The sequence below is a fragment of the Uranotaenia lowii genome, chromosome 2 (assembly GCF_029784155.1).
Source record: "Uranotaenia lowii strain MFRU-FL chromosome 2, ASM2978415v1, whole genome shotgun sequence".
NCBI lineage: Eukaryota > Metazoa > Arthropoda > Insecta > Diptera > Culicidae > Uranotaenia > Uranotaenia lowii.
The window spans coordinates 143333910-143352142 of record NC_073692.1 but is presented as its reverse complement, the minus strand read 5'-3'; the positions used below and the strand labels follow the sequence as shown (position 1 = coordinate 143352142).

General features: G+C 36.9%; 1 protein-coding gene across 2 annotated transcripts in view; it reads right to left on the bottom strand.

Annotated features, from left to right (window-relative positions):
* Positions 1-8222: 8222 nt before the first annotated feature.
* Positions 8223-18233, bottom strand: part of LOC129745765 (WD repeat domain phosphoinositide-interacting protein 2-like) — a 97288-nt gene continuing 87277 nt past the window's right edge. The window contains exons 3-5 of one of the 2 annotated variants that reach the window (XM_055739100.1): positions 17293-18223; positions 9512-9637; positions 8223-9307 (exon numbers count right to left, since the gene is read on the bottom strand). In XM_055739100.1, coding sequence (XP_055595075.1) covers positions 9192-9307; positions 9512-9637; positions 17293-18223 — 1173 coding nt within the window. In that variant the 3' untranslated portion in view covers positions 8223-9191. The remainder of the gene's footprint in view (positions 9308-9511; positions 9638-17292; positions 18224-18233) is intronic. The other variant, XM_055739101.1, reaches the window with a different exon arrangement.

The window sequence follows — 18233 nt, the reverse complement described above, 5'->3', positions numbered from 1 at the left end:
TTTTAATCTATCATTGGGTATATAAAAAGTGGGCAGGTTTGATGAAAAGTTTTAAGAAATCACCTTCACAAAATGAGAAATGCGCTATCAAAACAGCAGGGTACTAAAACTACGATTTTTTGTGTTTTCATTCTTATATTACGTATAACAGTAATGTTGGAAATACTATGTGTATTCAGTGAAAATGATGATCATGTTATTCAAATAAAACTTAAAATTTGAATTTTGAAATTCGGTTCAACTAAGAATGAGATACAGCGCTGCAAGCAAAAATTTTAAAATAGAATTGTTTTCGGAAATTTCTGGCTAGTGGCCGAAACTTTAAAATGACCCTCAGTTTTGAAATATAATTGAAAAGATTTATTTTTCACAATTTTAAAACTTATAAAAAAAAAATCAATATGCCAGAGTGATTAGAAGATATGGGAATTATGATATGACATCAGGTGTTTTTTTTTCGGTTCGGAGCAGATTCCAGACGTTCGGATAAGTTGCATCAACTCAAATATTATAGATTCAGCAACAAGAATAAATTTCCTAAGCAATGAATTTAAAATCATGCACACCGATTAATAAATGTCATCAGGGAAACGCGCGCAAACTCTCGGCTCATATTGACCCGAACGGCAAATGTGTAAGATCTTGGATCGATCTTTGCGAGATCGATTTTTTTCACTTAAATTTTCGATTTTTTGGATCGATTCTTTAGCCCTGCAAAAAATCGATTAAATCGGTTTATTTTCGACGCGATCTTTCGATCTATTGAAGTTTTTTTTCTATTTAATCCAGACAATTTTTTTTAAGGAAGAGGGCCATGACTTTTGGGCAACGCACGCGTTTTTTTTAGTCTCGCAAAAATTTAAATAAAATTTAATTAAAGATGAAAATTTAGAACGAATCAGTGATAAATGTTTGGAAAAGTGACCGGTGGAAGTTCCCGAAATGGTTTCTAGTTTGTTCAGAAAGCTGAAACTGGTACGGTGGAGTGATGAGCATGTATACATCCTGATTGATTTGATGCTGCGGGAAGCAAGTTGTTTTTTTTTCCTAATGCTTGGGTCGTTTGATATGTGATGTGTTTTAGTGAAGGCTCTTCGGTTCACAATATATTTAAAAAGGCATAAGAAGTGAAAATAATGGGAACATATACTATTTCAAGTATGGCATTGACTGAAGTTCAATCGTGTGTGAGTGTTGTTGAAGGAGGAGAAAATTTCATAATGCTGGTGTAGAAAAAAAATGTGTTTGGACGATCGATATAGCAATTTCGGCATGCTGCGACCAGTCAAACCTTTGAAATATTCACGATGCCTTTTATGGTTTGAAGATAAGTATCCTTTACAAATGGTAAAATGGTAAGTTGTTTCAAATGTAGGGGAGAGTGGGGTATCGTGGGCCATGGGGAAACGTGGGCCACTTTTTATATTTCAGATGTGTGTTGAGATAAAAATCTCAAACCAACTGCAATCGTCGTCGCTTTGCGTGAGCATATATTTCTATTTGTTGTTAACTGAAATACACACCATATGCTTCTTTTATTTAACAAGCTAAAAAAAGTTAGAAAAATATATTTACATAATTGAAAAAACACCCGATAATTTCATCGATGGGGAACCTAAAGTGCATAAAAAAATATGCTCATACGCTTATGATCTTAGTTTTGTCATGATCTTTCACGTGAAAAAGGAATTTTTGATGAAACATCAATAAGTCACTCAAACGTAACCAATTTGCAAATCAGAGCTTGTGGGGAATCGTGGGCCACACATCTTGAACCACCTATATTTTATGTTTTTATACACATTCAGAATTTAAAATACGTTTTTCCTATCTGTAAAGTTTTCTTATGCCAAATGAAGAGTTATGAAAAATATTTTGCCATCCTATATAAGAAATTTTGCCAAAACGTTCGCGAGCCAGGTTTTCGCATCTATGCGATCATACACAGCTCTCTTTTTTATTTCATCATCTGAAATTGCTTTAAAATAACGAAATGAATTAGGAAATCACAGTTTTGGGTCAACTCATAAACTTTGCATGTTATTTGGTCAATTTGGATTTGGTGGCCCACGATTCCCCACCATTTTTCAAAATCCAAAAAATATTGCTTTTTTTCAAACAGTCAGAGTTTGGGGAAAAAAACTTATTAAAAATTATAAAAAAATACCTTATGATACCTTGAAAATGTAGAAAACCATACCATTTTTTATTTTCATTTTATCTTTTATAGCGAAGAAGTTATGGAACAACGAAAAAAAGTGGCCCATGATTCCCCACTCTCCCATATTATATTCATATATCTAAAATAGCTTAACTCAATTCAAGGGGATTCGTGGGGGGTTGGATAGGTCACCAAGCAAACGAAAGACTGACATACAATGGATTGTGGGTTCAAGCCAGCCGGAGTATCTCGACAAATATGGAATCATGAGAAGGATACTATGGTTCCTTTTCATAATTCTAAATTTGTTTCGAACAGTCGGAAGAGAGTTTGGTGAGTCAAACCTATCCCAAACCAGTGGTAACGGACCCCTTGGTTGCACTGCAAATATTGTTGGTGAGTTAAGCATGGACAATATTTGAACGTGCGATCGAGACTTCCCGTACCGACTCGGGTCGAAAGATCTATCAGCCACTGGTGGGTTTATACATACATACATACATTATTCCAGAAATTTTCAATTTCAATTTCGTGCAGAATTTTGATTCCTGTGCCATCCTAAAGACTGCTTTCCATTTTTGGTGTTTCCATGGCAATAAAATCGAGACCGACTAAATTGGTAGCGTTTTCTTCCTCTGTAAGGAAAACCAGAATCTTTTATGTGCCACAGTCCACAGAATATTGAAAATTTTCTCGGAATTCACAGAATTTCTGCATTTTGTACATACTCTTGAAATTTTGAATGTTGATAATACTTTTTACCTCATATTTTAATCATGAAATTTTATTGCATTTCGGTATCGAAGTTTGAATACGACGAATGCGCCAACATCGCTGCTTCGAGAAAAACGCGCTCCCCATAAGCTCCCAGCAAAAATATTATTTTGTTTCCTTTATTTCTCGAAAACTAAATATCCTTTAAATTATTTTTTGCAATCAAAATGTAGGTCTTCGAATGTTCTTTTTCACCCAGCTGATAACTCAGTTTGTTTACATTTGGCGCATTTGCCCTATTCATAATTTGCTACCGATTTGTTTTGTTAATTTTTTTTCTCCAATGAAATTATAAAAAACGATTCAATTTGTAATATTTTACTTGATTTTTCTGAAAAGTCGTGACAACACCGTCACAGAAAACCGTCACAGAAATCCATCAGAAATCATCTGTCCCATAGCCTTATAGCAAAATTATAAATTCTGGTATGAGACTTGACTTCCACGATCATGTGCTTCACTGTGCTTGATTTGAATTTTGTGGACACTTTTGACAGTGTTTGCATACTTTTCCATCACTCACACATAGTAATTCTTTAAATAATCAAGCTATCAATGATAACACTGAGTAACAAAAAAAGATTTTTTGAAAATAGTCCAGGGTTTTCCAACTGAATTAGACTAATATTGACGCCCTGAGTCCGAAAATGACCATGGTTTTGTTCAATCAGGTCAGGATATTAGAATACTGTATCTCAAAAAGTTGACCTGATACAGCAAAATCAATGTGATATTCTAACTCGGGACACAAAAATTAGTCTAAATCCTAATCTAAACCCCAGACTATTTTTTGGCTGTCACCCAGTGTAATGATAGATTTTGAAGGAAACTGTGCGAAGTATATTTTTCTTTTTCTCTTGGATCGTAAATATCTCAAAAACCGAATGTCCGATTTCTAGTAAATGAGCTATCAGCAAAAGAAAGTGAACCATTTCTAAAAAAACTACGCTTTGTAAGTATGCCATAAAATCTGTAAAAACATTTATTTATCTCAAAGTACAGCATTGATTTATCATTACTTAATCTTTTCAATTAAGAATTAAGGCATACGAAAATGTTGCCATTTACTGTAATCTTGTCTTAAACACTGATATTCGCCTCGAGTCCTCACAGTTTGATATAGACAGCATCGGCAATATAGACTATGTACTTTTAATGGGTACAATCGAGTTTCGAAATACTGTAAGTAATTTCAACATAAAAAAAATCAATTTACAGGAAACATACTTGTTCCATATGGTTTTCCTACACAGACTTGTTGAAATATTCGATTTAAAAAGTATTTTCAGTAATAGGCGCATTTAGGAACACTTCCCCCTATTGATGTAAAATTAAGGATCGATTTTTCTTTGAAATCGGAAGCGAAGAGTCGATGCGTTTTATAAGGAGAGGTTCAACTTACCTTTTTAAGGAGGCACTTCTTTGATATTATAAAAATCATGACCAAAAAAAATACAAGATATATTGCTGGTTTCTTTTAACTTATGGATTAAGCCATGTTTTCAGAATTTATAAACAACTTTAAAAAATAGTTTTTTTTGCAAGCTTGTAAGGCCAATAGATTTTTTTTATACCTAAAACCTACGATCTGTACATGTTCAACTTTTCATAACGTTCGGTAAATGTTTGAAGCATTTCAAAAAATTACATACACAATATACACAAATACATAACCTTTGTCTCATTTCCTTTTTATGAACAGGTTTCTTGTTGTGTTTTCTTTTTGCGATGTTCTAATCTTTTCTATTTCTTATCGCAATGATTAGTTAGCTTAAGCCAACTGTATCCAACGTAAAATGATAAAAAATAAAACCTAATTATGCAAAGTTAGTTGAAGTAGGATCAATTTAACACTAAACGTACCGGGACGGTCAAATGACGGTTTTTAAACTTTGAAGGATGATTACGCCTTATATAATTTTTTTTTCGCCAAATTAACGACAGGACTATTTTTATTTTTAAAATGCAAGTATTTTTGCGTTTTTAAATTTTTTTTGAGTGTTGTGGTTTTCGAATAACGCATGTGGTATACCTATTCATACCGCGAGCGGTCAAATGACGGTTTACACTGCTTTCACTTAAACATTCTTGTTCTCAATCGATTTCTTTAAAATTTATAGTTTTGAAAAGCCTATAACGTGACTCAAATATGTTTCTCAGACAGTTTTCAGCTACAATCAATTATTTTAAAGTTATTTTAAGTCCAAGAAATTTTTTATGAAAAAACATGCTTCAGGAAAATTGCTATAAATCAGTTATTTAGTGCTCGAAAAAACTTCACTTAGTGCCTGAGAAAGCTGAAGTTAGAAGCTATATGCTGCACATACGGAAATTTTTCTCAATTTTTTTTTAAGGTCATGCCCACAAAAAATGTAAAAAAGTTGTGTAAAACCCGTACTTTTCAATCAATCAACCGCCAAAGCTGTTCCTGTTACAGTAGAAAAATTTCAAAAAATGAATTGGAAATTTGACGTAATTTGTCACATTTTGGCATCTTTAGATTTTGTAAAATACGAAATACATAATTTATGACGAATTTTCAAAGGTAGCAGTTTTTCAAACTTTTGATCAATTTGGATTTTCTGAGACAATTCCTACACCTAAGCTCAGCTTTGCACTGGATTTTGAGCATGTTAACGTAAAGTTTAGGCGATAAAACTATATGCAAAAGAAAGCTAATTTCATACTGGTTCTAGTGGTGTAACTACATTGGCAGTGCAATGCTTAGCAAAAATATGATAAACTAGTATGATAAATAAAACAGTGAAGTAGTTTCTGAATTTTGAGAATTTAGCACAAATTCTTGCTTGGCAGACGGGCGCAGTGGGTGGTAATATCTCAAAGCTATTTTGCACACGAAGACAGATGAAAGGAAACGAAAAAACAAACGAGCATTCGCTCAAATTTTCTGGTTTTACTTTCAGAAATATATTTATTATATTTTTGTCAAGCATCGCACCGCCAATGTAGATACGTCACTAGAATCGGTATGAAATTTTCTTTCTTTAGCATATAATTTTTTTGCCTAAACTTTACAATAATATACTCAAAATCCAGTGCAAAGCTGAATTTAGGTGTAGGAATTGTATCAAAAATCCGAATTGATGAAATGTTCGAAAAACAGCTACCTTTTGAAATTCGTCATAAATTATGTGTTACGTATTTTACAAAATCTAAAGATGCCAAAATGTGACAAATTACGTCAACTTTCCAATTCATTTTTTGAAATTTTTCTACTGTAACAGGAACAGCTTTGGCGGTTGATTGATTGAAAAGTACGGGTTTTACACAACTTTTTTACATTTTTTGTGGGCATGACCTTAAAAAAAATTTGAGAAAAATTTCCGTATGTGCAGCATATAGCTTCTAACTTCAGTTTTCTCAGGCACTAAGTGAAGTTTTTTCGAGCACTAAATAACTGATTTATAACAATTTTCCTGAAGCATGTTTTTTCATAAAAAAAATTCTTGGACCTGAAATAACTTTGAAATAATTGATTGTAGCTGAAAACTGTCTGAGAAACATATTTGAGTCACGTTATAGGCTTTTCAAAACTATAAATTTTAAAGAAATCGGTTGAGAAACAAGAAAGTTTTAGCGAAAACAGTGTAAACCGTCATTTGACCGCTCGCGGTATGAATAGGTATATACAAAGTGTCGGTACGTTTAGTGTTAAGAAAGTACCGGTGGCTCCAGAGAATTTTCTCTGGAGCCACTTTTGTGTGTGATTCACTCAGGAAACTTCATCAGGAGATGAGAATATGTACTTTTAAAGTGTGGAAACTCCCAAGGATTTATGAATCAAAATCTCAAACAAAATATTTTACTAAAGGAGGAAAAATTTCAAACACTATTCATAACAAGTCTGGCAAATGATTTAAAGTATTCACCCACCCTAGGAAGATTAGGCATTTGTTCTCACCAAAAAGACAAAGAAAAAAAGATCAAATATTTTTACTTTTTTTTTGCTGATCATCAGGTATACGAATTTAATTTTAATAGTTTTTTTTGTTTATTTCTTTTATCTTCAATTTATAGACAGTTTTTGTTTTTTACCGGAAACTTTGAAAAATACATGCGTTCTGTTTTTTCTACACGTCGAAACAATTGTGTAACCTTACTTACTGTACGCTCTTATTTGTTGTGTAACATTTTTTTTCCTTTTGTTATTTTAGCCATAGTTGGTATTCTGAAAGTTTCTAATTACCATATTCGTGATAATGACAATTTTAACTGCCGAAACGAAATTTGTCCTCCCAATGTTTGGTGTATACTTATTTACTTAAAACCACTTTGCCGATTGCCGATCCTCATCAATCAACTCTCGATTGTACGATTGTGTCTTACATGAATTGTATTTTGTTTATCTTTATTTTGCATCCTTATAACCATCGTCTGATTTCTGCGGGGAGAGGCATCCCTTAAGATAGATCTCCAACTGGGGCGGCTCCCCAATCATAGTTTGATTCGTGGTTCTGTGTCGGTACTTTTTTTGTTTTTTGAATTTATCTATTATTTTACTCGGGGAATTTCCACCGTCAAACAAAAAAGCTTGTGTTTGTGTGTCGTTTGTGTGAAGAGGAAATACTTTGAAGAAGGATTTTCACCTCTGCATGCCCAGTTTGTGTTTGAATGTGTTCTTATCAACCGTGCATTTCTGCATGAATGATTTTTTTTTCGGGTGGCGGTATGGCAGAAGAAGTTCAATGATGATGGACTCTACTTAAAATTGCAATGATTTACAATCGCATGTTAAAGAATTTCGCTATCACTTGTAAACAGATTCTTCTAGAAGAGATATTTAAGATGGGAAAATTCGGCTACGATTTCTGTTTTCTTTTATATTTTGTTCCTCAGTTTCTATGTTTTTGTTGTCCGTGGAAAAAAGTGAGAGCGAATAAACATTGAGGGAAGCGAAGCTAAATCAGGTTTGGTTAATGTCCAATATCGTTATTTCTATGGTTGAAGTTTTAGTAGCTTTATGTAGTGCTTGGATCACATAGCTTCAACAATGAAGGTTAAAATTTCGGATTCAACTTGTGCTGTTTTTACTTTTCGTTCTGTGGGATTTGTTGCATTACAGAAAATCTTTGCAGAATTTCGATCTCCAGATGGTGTTATTATTGAGGAAATAATATTTACAACTTGTGTTAAATAATAAATAAGAAAATATATATTTTTTAAAATCATCTCTCTGTTTACTTTACATTTGCAGAAACTTAAAATTAACTTAACAATGAGTATTTTTTGAAGATTTTTACAGGACATTTTTGTATTGTTTTTGGTATCATTTTTTAAGGTTTTTCACATAGCACTAATATGTGTGTTTGTATCTTTTATTTGTTTGTTAAATTATTTTTTTTATTCATTTTCTATGGCAGTAGCTGAAAAGTTATTCCACCATCAGCGTGTTCCATTGCTTATTCTGCCATCTACCTGCGCGGTGCAGTATAAGTAAGAAAAAAATAGTGGGAAGCGTAAATAAAAAACATTAGAAAAATTTAGCGTATATAGATGTGTTAAGTGCATACATAAAGGATTTCAGTTAAATAAAGTAGATTGCAAATGATTTATTAACTCACATGTACCGCATGAATACTATTGCTTCTGTTTCATTCTCAACACTAAATAACTTCAAATCACTAAAACGGCAATCTAGAGAGTAACATTTTTTAAACATAATTGTGCCCGAGAAGTTTTCAGAAAACCGTTGCTCTTGGAGAAGAAACGTAAATCAAAACGCTGCTCTTTACTTGAAGTGTTACACAACGGATGCAAAAGTTATACTTATTTCCAGAAGACAAAAAATTGCTTATAACTTAAAGGATATGACATAAGACAACCGATCATCTTAACAGACAAGATTTTTTTTTTTGTATTTTTCTTAAAAGTAATAACAGAGAGATACATATATCTTTTTTGTTGTCTTAAAACTGTACACGTTCTAAAAAATGAAAGGTAGTTAAAACTCACGAACATTGATGCCTTGCTTGAAAAAATAAATGGGGCTCCACATACATTGTATCATCTACCTTAGGGTACTCACTAAAAACTTGTCCACAATCGAGGACCACAAAATGGTCATCATCCGTGTTGTTTTTTTATGTTGTAAGGTCGTATCATCAGAAGGAAAAGGAGAAGCGGTGTGGTGCAGCATGATCTGTGTGGTTTTTTCTCTCTACTTGGCCTGGCGTTTGGTCTTTCCATCACCACCGGAAACTGAGCTGATCTTGGGTGCCTTCAGGTCGCCAGCTAGTCATTCGACGGTGATCGGAGTCACGGGCGGGAACTGGATTTCGTCAAACAGCGGGATGGAGTTCTTGATCGGGTACTCGACGGCCTCGCACAGGTCCCGGCAGCGGTCCGAGTCTGCTGGAAGGACCACGTATGGTTTTTTGTGTTTTTTGACGACACGTGGCAAAAAAAATAAACGTCGTAGAAATGCAGACAAATGGAAAGAGCAGGGGAAGGTCATAGTGAGTAAATGGGGATTTTGATTTTTTTTTCACTCAGTTGATAATTTTAGCGCTGACAGATGCTTGGTTAGTTTCGTTTCATGAATCCAGAACTACTAACCTGACATTTTGTCTCCGGGACGTCCCTTGAGGACCCCGGCATAGGTGCCCCGTGCCGGTAGCATCGAGGCAGTCATCTGCACGTTCAGGATCGAGGTGTCGTTCTCGTTGCCACCGATGTCGACCTCTGTAAGATGAGAATTTTATTTATTAAAAACAGCAAAAAAAACTTTTTTTTTATTCAGTTATTGAAGGACACAGCACAGGCCTAGTACTTATACAAAAAAAATCCACTTCTCCTTTCGGAAAATCATTACCGACGATAACCAATCCAGCATGAAGCAACCGTAAGGGGGGAAGTTTAATCTTAATAATTTTGAATTCCCTGTCAAAGTAGTTTTTAATTAAACATTGTTATGCATCATAACCAATGTCCTCATTGTAGAACTTGAAAATCGCGATCTCAATTAAGAATTCTCATAGCGGAAATTAAAAAAATATATAGGTTTCAAGTTACCCAGACTAGAACTTGCAGGTTTGGGGATTATTGAACAGGATATCAAAATTTGAGATAAAAAAAATATAAGAATGATGCATTTGTTTAAATTTAGATTTACCCACTGTATTTTGTTAGCCAAGGAATTTTAATTTCGAAATGCAAATTTAAAAAATATATGGAAGGTATTCAAAATTTAGGTATTTAAATTTATGATAATAAAACCAAAGTTCCTAGACCAAAAAACTTTAGAAAATATTTAATGTAATTTTATGCTCAAACATTTTAAAGATGAAATTCGGAAATGACTGATGATGCATGGCTTAAAAATGAGTTTGCACTTGCCCAGCAGTGTAAAGGGTGATACGGTCAAAATTTGGTCAAGGGAAATCGCGTGTAAATCGGTGAAATCGTTTATTTAAAAAATCAAATCAGGAAAGTTTCCCATACAAGAAGTGGTCACATCGAATGAAGAAGGCTTCGTGATAGCCAAAGTCAATGGGATCTTCTTCTGTAGCTGCTACGCTCCACCGAGGTGGACCTTGCAGAAGTTTTGCGCTACGATGGATAGGATAGTCGAGTTACTCACAGGCCGAAGCCCCGTTATTATCGCTGGGGATTTCAATGCGTGGGCCCAAGAATGGGGTAGTCCTTTACGAACGCCAGAGGACAGAGTCTACTTGAAGCACTTGCAAGGCTGAATGTGGACCTGGCGAACGTAGGTAATAACCTACCATAAAGAGGGACGTGAATCCATTATAGATATCACATTTGCTAGTCCCAGATGGACGAGTAATTGGAGGGTGAACGAGGACTACACTCATAGTGACCACTTTGCGATTCGTTATCGTGTGGGTAAAAGTGTAAGTCAGTCAGAGGAGAGGTAATGACAGGTGAACGACGCTGGAGGACAAAACAATTTGACCGAAATGTCTTTGTCGAGGTTTTGAAATGGGAGCAAAACCTGTCAAACTTGTCGTCGGAAAACCTGACGAAAGTACTCACACGTGCTTGTGACGCAGCAATGACGAGGAGAGCTAATCGTAGAAACCCACATCCACCAGTTTATTGGTGGACTGCGGAAATCGCGATTTTGCGTGCCAGCTGCCTTCGCGCTAGGCGAAACATGCAGAGAGCACGAACTCAAATGGAGAGAGACGAGCGTAGGCCGCTTTTCAAAAATGCGAAAAGAAACCTATGCAAGGCAATTAAAGAGAGCGAAAAGGCATGTTTAAGGAAACTTCGTCTTGATGCCAATGACCGACCATGGGGCGATGCCTACAGGATAGTTATGGCAAAAAACAAAAGCGGTAGCACACCACCTGAAATGTGCCCCAACAAACTGAGGGAAATAACGAGAGAGCTGTTCCCTCATCATGATATCAATAACTGGCCGCAAGTCCCGTACGACTGGGATACAAGCGAGGAGGAGTTAATATCGTTGGAAGAAATGCGCGACATCGCCAAATCCCTTCAACTGGAAAAGGCTCCGGGTCCAGATGGTATCCCGAACATTACAGTTAAGGCCGCGATTATGGAATTCCCCGAAATGTTCCGATCGTCACTGCAAATTTGTATAGAGGAAAGAATGTTTCCAGATGTTAGGAAACGGCAGAAGCTGGTTCTGCTGCCCAAACCAGGAAAGCCATTGGGGAACCCATCGGCATACAGGCCAATATGCCTACTGGATACGGTTGGAAAGATTCTGGAAAAGGTGATCTTGAATCGTATCCAGCGGTACACCGAGGGCGAAGGCGGATTGTCCAACAATCAATTCGGCTTTCGAAAAGGGCGATGCACAGTCGACGCCATTCGAACTGTCATCGAAACGGCTGATAAAGCCAGACTCAAGAAGAGAAGAGGGGACCGTTTTTGTGCGGTAGTAACATTGGACGTGCGTAACGCCTTCAATAGTGTCAGCTGGGCAGCGATTGCTTCTTCGCTTATAAAAATGAGGATACCGAAATATCTCTGCAAATTAGTGGAAAGATATTTCCAGAACCGCAAGCTTCTATACATGACGAGCGAAAGATTTCAGGAAATGGATGTTACAGCTGGAGTGCCGCAAGGGTCGATACTGGGCCCGGTTCTGTGGAATATTACGTATGATGAGGTGCTGACATTGAGCCTGCCAGAGGGAGTAAAGCTGGTTGGTTTCGCGGACGACGTCGTGCTACTAGCGACGGGTTACTCTACAGAAATCGTCCAGCTAAGAGCTTCAGAGGCTGAGCTTAAATATTTGGGTGTGATGATTGACGACCGGCTCAGCTTTAAAAACCACGTTGAGTAGGTATGTGTGCAAGAAGGCGGCAACAGCAACGGCCGCACTCACGAGGATAATGGCGAACAACTCGGGGATCCGAAGTAGCCAGCGAAGGATAATTTCGAGTGTAGTTTCGTCAATCCTTCGATATGGAGGGGCGGCCTGGAAATCTGGTCTTAACATCCAGTGTAACCAGCAGAAGCTGAACAGTGTACAGAGGCGAATGAATTTGCGGGTCATCAGTGCATACCGCACCGTTTCGTCGGAGGCTGCATGCGTTGCAGCGGGAGTCATGCCCATCTCGGTTTTGTTTGTGGAGCACTCATATTGCTACGAAAATAGAGGTACGCAAAACGTGAGAGCACGAGCCAGAGATAGCTCCATGGCCAACTGGCAGCAGCTGTGGGACAGCTCGGAAAGAGGAAGGTGGACCCATCGTTTGATCCCAAACATCAAAGAGTGGATGGAGAGAAAGCATGGCGAAGTGGATTTCTACATGACGCAATTCCTGACTGGCCATGGAGCTTCATGAAGTATCACCACAGGTTCGGACATGCGGCCTCGCCGGTCTGCCTAACATGCGGTGACGTGGACGAGACACCCGAACACGTGGTATTCTATTGTCCAAGATTTGAAGAGGAACGTGCCAACATATTCGCAGCCTGCGGACCAGAAACGACAGCGGACAACATGTTGCAGAAGATGTGTGATGACATCAACACATGGCAGGCAGTCAGTGATGGGCTCGCCCGGATAATGACTGCTTTGCAAAGGAGTTGAAGACTGACGAAAATTGCGATTGACGTAGGATAACGTAGGTTAACTTTACAAAGCTGAAAGAGTCCGAAGCTATGAAATGAACTACGCAAAACAATCAGCGTAGCCGATGGGACCACAACGTGAAGATGATCTTGGGCGGTCAGGATGATATTTAATTTAAATATGGACTTCTTGGCGAGTGTTGCGAAAGTAGCGCTATGCGTGAATTAGACATCCCCTACCGAAGTACTGCCTTGGGGCAGGTACCGGTTTGGGAAATAGTCTGACGCCCCAGGTGGAGTTTAGGGCATATGTACGTTATAACATTTCCCACCGGCTACCTGTGACGTAGAACATTTCCCACCGGGTACGTGTGAAACAGAATGGAATAGCGCCACGAGCCAGACAGGTGAACGATGGTATGGTATCAGGTGACACACGCGCAACCGCGCAGGGGACAACCTGGACGACGTGGACGACTCGAACGGTGACCGACGCGATGATGGTTATTGCTGACTCGTTAATTATAGTTTAATAAAACAATCAGGGAATCAGCTTTGCTCTTCAGTCTTAGTTTAGGATCAAGTGAATAAAGTTAAAAAGTGAAAAGTGTAACAAAAGTAATAATAAAGTTTTTTTTTTTATTATGCTCGGCACGACAAGAGCATAACTTGTATATACGGATGAGTATATAACGAGTTGACCCATTGATCCTATGTAGACACGGCACTCGACGTGAATTGGGACCAATTCGTAAAATTCCTTCTTCGAATTTACCACCTGGGTAACCAAAAAAAAAATCTTAGGATGACAAGATGACAAGAGTGAATTGACAAGAGTGAACAACTTTCAGGGTATACTGAAAATTTATCTTAAATTGTCTGCTATCACTTGAACAGCAATCTCAAACACTCACCGTTCAACTTAGAATTCAAATCGGATTTGAATGCCCTTTTTTGTAGACAAAATATGCGAAACAAAAACACACTTCTAATGTCTTGTACGTACTTGAATTCATGTGTAATCAAACAGTGCAGCGTTTTAGTGAAAACTTTAAATAAAGTTATGTTTATCTATGTCAGATTGTTTATTTGGGCCTAATCAACAATTTCTGGGTGATTTTTTTTTATTAACAGAGAGAAGTTGAATATTTGCACTTGCCCTGGTTTACCTTAACAGACATTTAATTTTTTTTTTCCAAAAGTTATTCTCTGAATTTTAAAAATTGGAGCTGATTGAAATAAAAAAACAAATAGCATATTTGGATTTAGCGCCTTCAAATAAGTTTAAATTACCACTTAAATTCATCTGTGCTTAAACCTTTGGCACCACGAAAAAATGTGAATTTTGTAGCCTTGTGTTATCGACCAAAAAAAAAAGAAGTAAAAACAATAAACTCTAATGCAATAATTTTATTATTGTGTATGTTTGCTAAAATAAACCTCTTTTTAGCAATAAAATACTATAATATGTTCCTAAAGTACTTCACTCAAAACAAAAATATGTATATTTTGGGGGAGGCACCATGCAATGTTGAATAATTGTAACAGTTTTAAAGTATTTTAAGCATTGTGTCTGAAAACACTAAGTAAAAGTAAAAAGAGCTAGTAAGAGTAAAGAAAGTCCATTCCAATTCTTTACAGTGTTTCAAGACCGTCCCAATTAAATTTTTACTCAAAAGTTTTGAATTTTTTTTATGTTTTGTCACGAATTAGGTAAAATTTTTTTTATAGCTTCTAAAAGTGTAATTTGAAGTTTTCTGGATAAATTATGACCACTGATTTGTATCAAGAATATTAAATTAAAAAAATCAACTTTAAAAAATAGTTCACTGATGTTTTTTTTTCCCAAACAGGGTATTTTATAGGAGATTGTTTACTCAAATTTTAAGAGATGTCGAATTTTTTGTATTATGCTACAAAAAATACACCGTTAAAATGATTTATAGATAAATTTTTAATTTCTGTATTGTTTTTAACTCTTTAATTGAACTCTATATCACTGAAAAATTATAATATTAGTCTCTTTTACATTTCCAAGTTTACAACAGAGAGTTACGAATTCTAAATTTAACTTTAATTCACTTGTTTTAAAATGATTGATGGTTTTTATAATGATTGTATCGACATGCGATACTTGAACCAATTTTAAGTGACTTTTAGAATTTCATATCTCATTCTTCAAGACAGTTTTGAGTTCTGGGTTCCGGTGGAAATTGATTTTTCAATGCAAAGTTAATTGATGAGGGATCCGTTTAGTTTTTAAATTTCACAACTTATGATTTTATTACCACACATTTTTTTACCTTTTGTATTATGCATAGAAATTAAAATGACAATTCTGAATTTTGAATTTTAGGTTGAATCCCTGATCTTGGAAACAAAACTGAAATTTTATTTTCTTTTGTTAATTTTCCCGGTTTTGGGTCTGAATTCCCGGTTTTCCCGGTTCAATTTTCAATTCCCGGGTTTTCCGGTTCGGTGGTCACCCTAGATTGTTTCTGATTCTTCTGATTATAAATTTGTTTTTGATTTAAAAAAAATACCAAGGAAAAAAGGACCTTTTAAGTGAACCTATTCGAACCGATTATTATTATGGGACTAGCTTCCTGATCGAAATTGTTAGCCCTAAAGTTAAGACCCGGGAAATTATCCTTTTTTTACCGCCCTACCTATAATATGTATATGCTAGAGACGGAAAATAATTTTTTTATAGCACGTGAGTGGGTATTCAGACTGCCCCAAATTTGTATGGGAAATTTAAAACCTGTAATATGTTATGCTAGACTGTGTGGATTTGGGATCATTTTTGAATTTCTCAAACCCTGGGGTCTTAAACGCTTTGTCTTGGTCCAAAACTTATCCATGATTATTTGTAGAATTTTTAAGTAACGTTTACATGAGTAAAATTGAACTTTTAGGTTTGTATGGAAAAATATTTTGTACTGAAAAATCAACATCATTTTTGTTTTTTCTATGGAACCGTGAGAGCTGACAGTTTTTGTGCCTATTTATAAAATTCTTAAAGGAAATTTTACGCAGAATAACTTTGTTGAAGACCGTAACTTCGTATCTATTAGGCTAAAAAGTTAGTAGCTGTTTAACAGAGGTATATTTTTTCGCAGTGACAAACAATAAATTAAATTGACATCGCTGCTTGAGCCTCGCGAAGGCACCCTGCAGGGATGTCAATTGAATTTATTGTTTATCAATGCGAAAAGACATATCCCCAGTCAAAACCTAATAACTTTATTGTTTAATAAGATACGAAGTTAAGGTCTTCGACAAAGTTGTTCAGCGGAAAATTTCCTTAAGAAAATTAATAAATTGGCACAAAAACCATTAGTTGGCTCGGTTCCACAGAAGAAACAAAAATGATGTTGATTATTCAGTACAAAATATTCAATGTTCCCATACAAACCTAAAAATTCAAATTTACTTATGTAAACGTTACTTAAAAATTCTACAAAAAATCATGGATGAGTTTTGGACCAAGACGAGGCTTTTAAGGCCCCAGGGTTTGAGAAATTCAAAAATGACCTCAAATCGACTCAGTCTAATGTTATGCGCCGCAATCTAAAACTGATCTCAGGCCTAGTACAAAATCTCCTGCCAAATTTGGGCCGGATCGGATCATGGGAAGGGGTCGCTCAATGAGCCTGGAGTTTGCATGAGATTGTGAGACATTTTGTTCGGGAGAAACATGAAAAAAAGTTTTTCATCAATAACTTTGGTTCCCTTCATCCGATTTCCTTTGAATACAATTTTTATTAAAGCTTAAATAATGACACATATTTCATCCGAAGACAGCATTTCAATAAGAGTTAGGATAAAAAAAAGTTATAAGTTTTCAAAAATGGGATAACTTTTTTCAGGGTGGTATTCATCACTGTTAGTAATGTAGAATATATTGACGCATCATCAACAGTCATGAATACCACACTTGAAAAAGTTATCACATTTTGAAGTCTTATAACTTCTTTATCTGAACCCCAATCGAAATGCAGACTTCGGATGAAATATTGGTCATAATTTTAGCTTTCAGAAAAACCGTATTCAAAAGAAATCGACCAGAGGAAACCAAAGCTTTTGATGAAAAACTGGTTTTCCATTTTTCTCCCGAACAAAATGTCTCAAAATCCCATACAAATTTCAGACTCGTTGAGCGACACCTTCCCGTTCTCCGATTTTGCCCAAATTTGACATGAAATCTTGTACTAGGCCTAGGATAAATTTTAGCTTGCAGCTCATAACTTTTTCAAAAGTCGGATCATTTGGGGCACTCTTGTATTTGCTAACTCAATTAATTTCTGTTCATAACTTACCGGTGATTCCGAACAATGGTAGGCGCAAATCGTGCGCCCGAATCAGCTTGCAATCGCCGCCCTTGGAATCGTCGAACCCGTAGATGTACAGGAAACCATCCTCACAGGCCAGCAGCAGCCGGGTCTCCTTCTCGACCTTGGCAATCACACACTCGTAACGGAGTCCAGCCTCGGCCAGCTGAACCGTGGCGTAAGCTCGATCCTGCGAGAATACATCCGTAACCACATTGGTCGGGAAGTACGCGGTCACGGCCTTAGCGATGAAGCTCATGCCCCAACCGCCAGCCTCCTGACCTTCGTCGGTTCCGGCACCAGGTGCCGTCTCTCCGTCATTGTTGTTGGTGCCACCGGAAACTGCCCCGTTTTCGATGCAATTCCGGCGCTCGGCTTGTTCGATCGATTTCGGATCGATCCTGAAGATATGTACGGTTTCCGTATTGGAGCTGGCAACCACGTAGCTCGCACAGATGCTGAAGTTCAGCGATCCAATGCTAACGTGGCGCTTCAAACCCCGTCGGAACTCGTGCACTTTCTGGCCATTCTTGACGCAGAACACCCGGATGACGGTGCCCTTTTCCGAGGCCGTCGCCAGTAGGGTCCCATTGAAGGAGAAGTTCATCGCCGACAGGGGCGAATCGTGGGCCTTGATCTTCAACCGGGACGTCAGATTGCCGGCGTCGAAGACCTGCAGCTCTCCGGCGGTCTCCGAGATCGGGTACGCCAGGTGCGACGAAAGCGACAGCGTACACAAACCGGCCGGATTGTTCGACATGTTCTTGATGGAATGTAGCAGTCTCATATCACGGATATTATGAATATAAATACTGTCCACTAGGCATACGACCAGCCTCGATCGGTTCAGCTTCACCGACAAGATCTCGGACGGGTAGCTGTAGTTGCAGATCTCCGTCCCTTTCTTAAAGTGACACACCTGCAAGAGA